General features: G+C 46.5%; 1 protein-coding gene across 1 annotated transcript; it reads right to left on the bottom strand.

Moving 5' to 3' along the window:
• Window positions 1–1115: 1115 nt before the first annotated feature.
• On the bottom strand, window positions 1116–7059 carry LOC149174370 (uncharacterized). Its single transcript, XM_089420829.1, has 2 exons — window positions 5598–7059; window positions 1116–5446 (listed from the first exon to the last, which is right to left on the bottom strand). Exons 1-2 carry the CDS (start codon window positions 7057–7059, stop codon window positions 1116–1118), a joined length of 5793 nt encoding a protein of 1930 aa, XP_089276955.1.
• Window positions 7060–7686: the final 627 nt, after the last annotated feature.

A 7686-nucleotide genomic window follows, 5' to 3' on the forward strand; every position in this document is an offset into this window, starting at 1 on the left:
AGGGTGGTTCAAGCCAGGGGATGGCAACCATAAGATGTAGCATAGATGAAACAGAGACATAACAGACGTTGAGCAGTAAAGAGGACAACAAGACAGAAGACAACAGAGCAAAACAGAGAAGGCTACGGCAGCCACTGAGAGCGGAGAAGGGTAGCAAAGTACAGGAAGAAACTAAGCCTTTGGCGGCCCACCCTGGTATGGCGCCGGGTGCTTGCTGTCGGACTGTATAACTTTCTTGAGGAGCTGAATAAGTTCAGTGAGCTTGCTGCTGACCGAGCCCAGCTCCTGGTGAATTGCTGAGAGTTTGAATTCGCTGCTCTCAACCACGGCCATATGGTCATGAGTCATGGTGGCCGCAAAACGTTGAAGGGTCCGCAGCTGCTCCGCTTGTTCAGCTTGTACGTCCATAGCCTTCGCCAGGATAGTCTTCATGCGCCAGGCTTCCGCCTGGGTGCGGACGAATTGGGTCGCCCGGGTGCTGTTAGTGCCTGGATTCTGCAGCCAATCCACTTCCTGGCCGAGTTGCTGGTCAGAGAGTTTTCCTTCGTCCTCTATGGCTGAAGTTTCCAAATCTATGATTCTGCGCTTGTTTCGTGCAGAGGTTCTGGACTCATACATGTCTTTTGCCAGCTGCAATTCTTTGTTCGCAGCATTGTTTCTGCATCCTTCACTCGCCATCGAACTAGTTTCCTGGGGGATTAAGAGCTGGGGGAAATTGCTGAATGCAGAGAGAAGGGCTTCAAAATGATGAGGAGCAAGAGGAAGCAGGGCGGGATTAAATGGATGAAGGTGGGGTGATTTCGAGCTAGGGGGCGGGACGGGGCAATCAAATTGTCTGTCCGATCACCATAAATGCTTGGATTCAGGGTTGAGTGAAGCGAGGGGGGTGGGTAGGAGAAATTTTGGTTTCCTTCGTCTGCGCTGCTGATGAGACTCCACGTGTCCCACTGATCTTTGTAGCTGCTGTGGCCAATATCATCCCCTGTCGTGATGCTGTACAAAATTGTGTGAGCTGCTGTATCCATAATTGCCTTCCACCTCGAGGTGCTTTGAGGCCTGCAGTGTGATGGAAGCTTACGATCCTTTGTCCTATCCATGGGGGGGGAAATGGGTATTCATTCTGTCCCGTCCTCAGCCACCAAGTCCAAGCGTGCAAGGTGGGAGCACCTTTCCTTGAGCTGAGTGTGCGTGACCTGGCTCCAACAGCTGTCCACAGTTCCGTCTGGGTTATCAATCCCATGATTTGCCAGGTGGTCTGCTACTGAGTTGGCTTTCCTCCTTATCGATTGAAAGACAAGGCCTGTCATGCGCCCCAGAAGATTTCCTATACTTTCTGTGACCATGGATAGACGCCAGTGTTTAGTAACTTTACTGATCGGAGTGCCACCATAAATTTTCCTTGCTACCATAATTGCAATTTCAGAGTCACCTTCGATAATTGCATTGCCTGTCTGATTTCTGAGCAAGATTTTTAGTCCTTTTTCCATAGCAGTAAATTCCATTTCGTTATTTGTGGCTTCCCCCAACGCTTGGCTGTATATGTGGAGAATTTCTCCTTGCTGATTGCGAATGAGGCCTCCAATGGCCGCTGGACCCGGGTTGCCTCGTGAGGCCCCGTCGAAATTCAGTTTTAGGAAGCCCTTAGGAGGGGGGGACCAGGAGTTGGGCACTTTTCTGGTATGAGGCTGAATAATGGGGGTTTGATGGCTTTGCTCAGCTCTAATGTTGAAGGCGTTCAAGATTCCTCTGTCCTTCTCGGAGATGTTGCTGGTCGGGTCCAGAGGGCTCTTAACCAGGATCAGTTGCCGAATGTTCTCCATTAGGGTAATTTTCAAATGCTCGAGGTCCCTATGCTCGTTTTGGAAGATTCTTCTGTTCCTCTCTTTCCAGATTGTCCATGTGATGAATCCAGGTAAGGTTTTCCATATGCTATTAGTTTGTGGATTTTCCGAATAGTTACTTGGCCAATTGATAATTGTGCTATGAATTGAGTCTAAATCCCTGTTCTGATGCTTCATGATACTCTCAATCTCTAGCCATATGTGATTTGCCCAATTGCAAGAATTGAACAGATGATTCATTGTTTCTTCCTCTTGCATGCACATTGGGCAGACAGAGGGACCTTCAAAGCCTTTTTTCCTTAGGTTTTCCCAGGTGAGGGTCTTTTTCCGCATGAGAAGCCAGAGAAAAGTTTGGATTTTTGGCCAAAGTAGGGGATCCCATACCTGGTTAAGCCACGAGACTGGCTCCCTCTGCTCTGCGAGTTCTAGTTGTTTTCTTGCTTCTTTTAAGGTGAAATTTCCATTTCCTTTCATGCCCCATCGCAACTTGTCTGCACCCGTGGATCTCCTGATTTTCCTGCTGTGAATAACCTGGTGAAGATCCTGGATTCCGTTGTGATCTGCGTTGTGATTGCCTGTGTCTGGGAGAGTCCATTCACGCCAGGTTTGGTCATGGCCGTTGTGATTCCAGTAATGCTGAACTGTGAGAAGTCCCCTGTTCTGGCACTGTAATTTGTAGTCCCCAAGGTCTGGGCTTTCCAGTTTGGGGTGTTGTTGCCATGCGTCTTCCCAGAAGAGGGCTGTTTCGCCATTACGAATCTCCCAGAAACTGTGATCCTGGACAATGTTTCGGTTTCTTTTGGCGAGGTTCCAGATTGGGGATCCCTCTGGCAGCTCCTGGAGTCTAATAAGATCCTGATCCCTGCAGTTGGGTGTGTATTTCTCCTTCCAGTGACGGGTCCAGGGGAGGTGGGTCTCTTTGAGCCATCGCCACCACAGCTTAGCGCCTCCAGTTTGATTGCTTGTATCGGGATCTATTAGGTTTAATCCTCCTGTTATTTTCGATTGGCATAGCTTGTCCCAGGCAACAAGGGCCCATTTCCTTTTTTCTGTGCTGCCACTCCAGAGGAAGGATCTTTGGATGGTCCGAATTTGTTGGAGGATAGCTTTAGGTGCTGGGAGGATAGATAGCATGTATTGAGGGATAGCCTGGAGAATAGCTTTGGTTAAGACAAGGCGTCCCGCGAAATTTAGGGCTCTGTAGGTCCAATGCTTGCTCTTTTTTTCCAGGTTTGCTATGAGCTTCTCCCAGTGGATCTTTTGCCATGGCTTGGTGGTGAGCGGAGCTCCCAGATACTTCGAGGGGAGGGAGCCTTTACGAAATCCTAGGATTCCTGTGAGGTGATTTTGAATAGCAACATGAGTATTGAAGAAAAAAATAGTTGATTTAGCCTGGTTAATTTCCATACCTGAGGCCTTGCTGAAGAGAGATAGAATTTCCTTGAGAGCCTTAGCCTCTTTGACGGTGGGAGCTCCATGTAGCATAGTATCATCGGCAAACTGCTGGTGAGTGGTTGCAGGAATGGAAGGGAAGGGGCGCAGACCTTTAATTGATCCTTCTGACTTAGCTTTGTGTATGTATCGACTCAAACCTTCCATAAGAATCACAAAGAGGAATGGGGATAACGGGTCGCCCTGCCTGATGCCTCGGGAGGGCGAGAAAGGAGCTGAGGGGGAGCCATTGACAAGTATAGAGAAATTTGTTGACTTAATGAGGGCGAGGATCCAGTTGATCCATCCCTTGTCAAAACCAAAGGCTTTTAGAGTAGCCTCCAGGTAGTTCCAATTGACTTTGTCAAAAGCTTTTGAGAGATCTAGTTGAATCATCATTCCAGGGATTTTTTTTGATTGCAGAGTGTGGATCATCTCTTGAGCCAGCAGGATGTTGTCTAGAATTTGTCTTCCTTCCACAAAGCCCGATTGTTCCTCCGAGATGATGTTGGGGAGGATAGGTTTTAGACGGTTGGCAATGACCTTAGAGATGATTTTGTATATTACATTGCACAGGGCTATAGGCCGGAACTTTTCAGGGGTTCGGGCTTCCTCCTCTTTTGGAATCAGGGCTAGGAAGGTGGAGTTCAGGCCTTTGAGAATTGAGCCGGAACGCCGAGAATCTTCCACCACTTCCCAAACCTCAGTTTTGATTGTTTGCCAACATGATTTGTAGAAGTTTGTTGTGAAACCATCAGGGCCCGGGGCCTTATCATTTGGCATGTCATGAACTGCTTCCTCCACCTCTTCCATTGTGATCTTTCTTACCAAAGATGCGTTCTGAGCTGGGGTAATGAGTTGAGGGATAGCTTGCGTTATTGCCTCACAGGCTTCCACTCGATCTTCTTGAGACTCCTGTGCTATTCGTTTGAAGTGAGTGGTAAGTAGAGACGAGATCTCATTGTGGTTCTGAGTGACTTCTCCAGCAGCATTAGTGAGCTTGAGGATTTTATTTGCTCCTCTATAATCCATTGTTGATCTGTGAAAAAATTTGGTGTTTCGTTCTCCCTCTTTTAACCACTGGATGCGGGATTTTTGCTTCCAAAGGATTTCTTCCTGGTGGGAGCGGATATGCCACTTCTGCATTAAAACCTTTTCCTGTTCGATGGAGTTTTCTTTGTAAATCCCAGAGGACCAATCCTTGTGGATTTCCTGAAGTTGGTCTTCTAAGTTTTGTTTATCCTGGAAGATATTGCCAAATTCAGTTGTATTCCACTCCTTTATTTTGAGTTTGATGTGCTTTAATTTAGACTGAAGTTTAAACATTTTTGTCCCTCTGACAGTACAGGGTTCATTCCACCATTTTTTAACCAGGCTCTGGAAGTTTGGGTGAGTGAGCCAGAATTTCTCAAACCTGAAGGGCCGGTTCTTGGGGGATTGGATGAAAGCGGCTTCCAGAGCAATGGGCCAGTGGTCTGATCCCCCACTGGGGAGAATGTCAGAGGTGGCTGTTGTCCCTTCGAGTAAGATGTTTTCTGAAACCAAAAACCTGTCAAGGCGGGAGGATATCCTGGCTACTCCTCCTCTTCGGTTGTTCCATGTGTAGAGCCCATTGTTAGGGGGGATATCCACGAGTTTGACCGACTCCATGAAGTCAATAAAGAGCTCTGAGTCTTTGTTGAGGCGTCTGAGACCTCCTTTTTTTTCCAGGAGGGTGGTAATCATGTTGAAATCTCCTCCCATGATTGTTTTGGAGTTTTGGTATCTCTGCTTTAGTTTTGTTAGCATATACAGGAATGTAGCCTTATCCTCTAGGCGCTGAGGTCCGTATACATTTATACAGAGGTACGTTTCAGAGTTACCTGTTAATTGAAATTCAGTGGCAATGTAGGATCGAGTAGCTTCCATAGAAGTAATTTCGACAGTTCTGGAGTCCCAGAGGGTTGCAAGGCCTCCTTCCCACCCATGACTTGCACTTTCTATGTATTTGATAGAGGATCCTAGCTTTCTGGAAATGACTTCCATCTGAGCTGGGGAGCACTTAGTTTCTTGAATGAACATAATGTCTGGCTTCTCCTGTTGTAACTTCCTTTTGAGAAGTCGTTGTTTAGTGAGGCTGTTGAGCCCTCTTATATTCCAGGATGTGATTTTCATTATAAAAGGGAGGTTATTGGCTAAACAGGAAGGAATGCAAGTCCTTTATCTTCCCTGAGTTGATTAGGAATATGCCTAGATCCTGGAGGACCTCTGCATCTGTTCTTCTTCCTCTTTTTTTATTTTGCTTACGTCCTGATGAAAAAATGGAGAGATTTTTAGGATGCTTACCTGTGCCCTTTGTGATCCCCAATCTATTTTGTTGCCTGTCCAGTACTGCTTGGTGTGTTGCAATGAAAATATCCCTGACTTTTCTGATTTCTTCCTCTGGGATATTGTCTGGTCCTTGGGTTTTCCATTGTTCTTCTATGGCCGGCAAATTGACCCCTTCTTTTTCTAGAATTTCATTGAGATCCATGTCTTCGCTTCCCCCATCACTTGTTAGCATGTCTGTGTCCTCTGCTGCTTCCTGGGTTTGAGTCTCTGTGTCTGTGACAAGTTCCTCTGTATTCGTGGCGCCTTGGGTGGATATATGTCGAAGAGGAGCTTCAGGGGGTGTATTTTCTTTTTGGTTGTCTTCTGAGTCTGCTTCTGATTCTAAAACAGCGAACGGATTGAGGGTTCTGCTTGGGCCCATTGCTGCTTTACTGTTTCTTTTCCTGTATGCTCTTTGGCGGGGTTTTGGTTTTTTAAAGGTCGCTTGATCCTTTGCTGGCTGCTCAGGTTTAGCCTCTTCGACTGGTTTGTTTAGTGGACATTCCCTGATCAGGTGGCCGTGCTCATGACATTTCCTGCAGCGAAATGGGATCTGCTCGTAGTCAATGGCTTGGAAGTAATCTTCGTCTCTGAACTCTAGCCACAGTCCGTCGTGCAGGGCGCCTGAGACATCCATTTCCACGCAGATTCGGGCGCAGGAGGTATATTTCCTTTGTATGGTCGTCTCTGAGGCTTTGATGAAGGTACCAAGTCGATCTCCAATGCACTTGAGGGTGGCAAGGCCCCAGTAGTCTATAGGTAGGGAGAAGAGCCGGATCCATACTGGGACTCTGGTAAAAGTTTCTTTCTCAGGCGCGAAGTTTGCTTTCCAGGGCCTCATATACAGGCCGGCGGAGGAAAGGAAATACGGGCCTCCGTCAAATATTCTATCCTTATCTTCTAGGTTAGAGAAGATAACAGTGAAAAAACCTTTAGCTCCAAGGTGGAGATCGACCTCACCTTTAGGTCTCCAGTGTTGTTTGATCCAGTTGCAGAGGGCTCGTTCAGTGGGCCACAGGCCCATAAATTTGCAGATGATGGCATGCTCCATCATATGATCCCTGAATGCTTGGATTTCTGGGTCGGAGAAAACTACTCGGAGTGCCTCTTTTTTCTTTGGTTTACAGACACCTTGTAGGTTGCTCTTGGAGCTGATGTTGGAGGCTTCTGCTTTATCCTCATTTGCTACAGATCTTGTTTCCTCCCTGTGATGCTTGTCGTCTTCGGATGGTTCGAGTGCTGGGCTCGAGCTATTCTTTCCTGCTTCCGGTTCCTTTACGTGCTTTTTCTTTCTGTTGTTGTCCAGGTCTGACATGCCTGATCCTTGATTTGGATCTTTCTGCCCCTGGGCTGCCATTCCAGTATTAATGCCTGAACTGTCTTTTCTGGTTTCGTACCCTGGAATCTTGAAACCTTCAGCAGTTTTGTTCTTTTGCATCACTGCGTTCCTATAGGATGGGGACCCCCCTTCTGTCATCTGTCGGGCCAGGACCCGACCTCTGTGGGTGAGGGCCTCAAAACGATGCTGGTGCGCTGCCAGGGTTTTTGGGAAGGGTCGAAGATGCAGGAGATAAACCCTAGGGCCTAGTTGCAGAGCTCATTTTTCGTTCATATCTTTGTATTTCCCAGGATAGATTCATAGGGTTGATTAAAATCCCTCAATCTATCCCTAGAATATCTCACAATTTTCAAGGTATATTTTTTTTTCCTTATGGACAAAATCTTACCTATCCATAACTTATCTAAAACTATGACTTATTAATCCTAAAACTCACAAAATATACCAACTTGGAAAATACAATTTCTTTACATAGAAGAATATAAATTCTTCTAAAAAATCAAGACCCCATTTGAAAGCTTTTTCACATCAAACATTTAATGGCTAGGAAGATCTAATGCTCCTACATCACATGTATAGGGTGCACTTGCAAAAGAACCCTAGGTATGAGCATCCACCCATGATTCTTGAGAGGTAATTCAAGGCCCTCATTGAGGACACAAAGCAGAAGACAATGAGAAAAGAAGGGAAAACATGACCTACTACAGCAAGGTAAATTGCATTTTG

Source organism: Pinus tabuliformis, chromosome 4_1, assembly GCF_031772625.1.
Source record: "Pinus tabuliformis cultivar Carrire ecotype Pingquan chromosome 4_1, CPIR1, whole genome shotgun sequence".
Lineage (NCBI taxonomy): Eukaryota > Viridiplantae > Streptophyta > Pinopsida > Pinales > Pinaceae > Pinus > Pinus tabuliformis.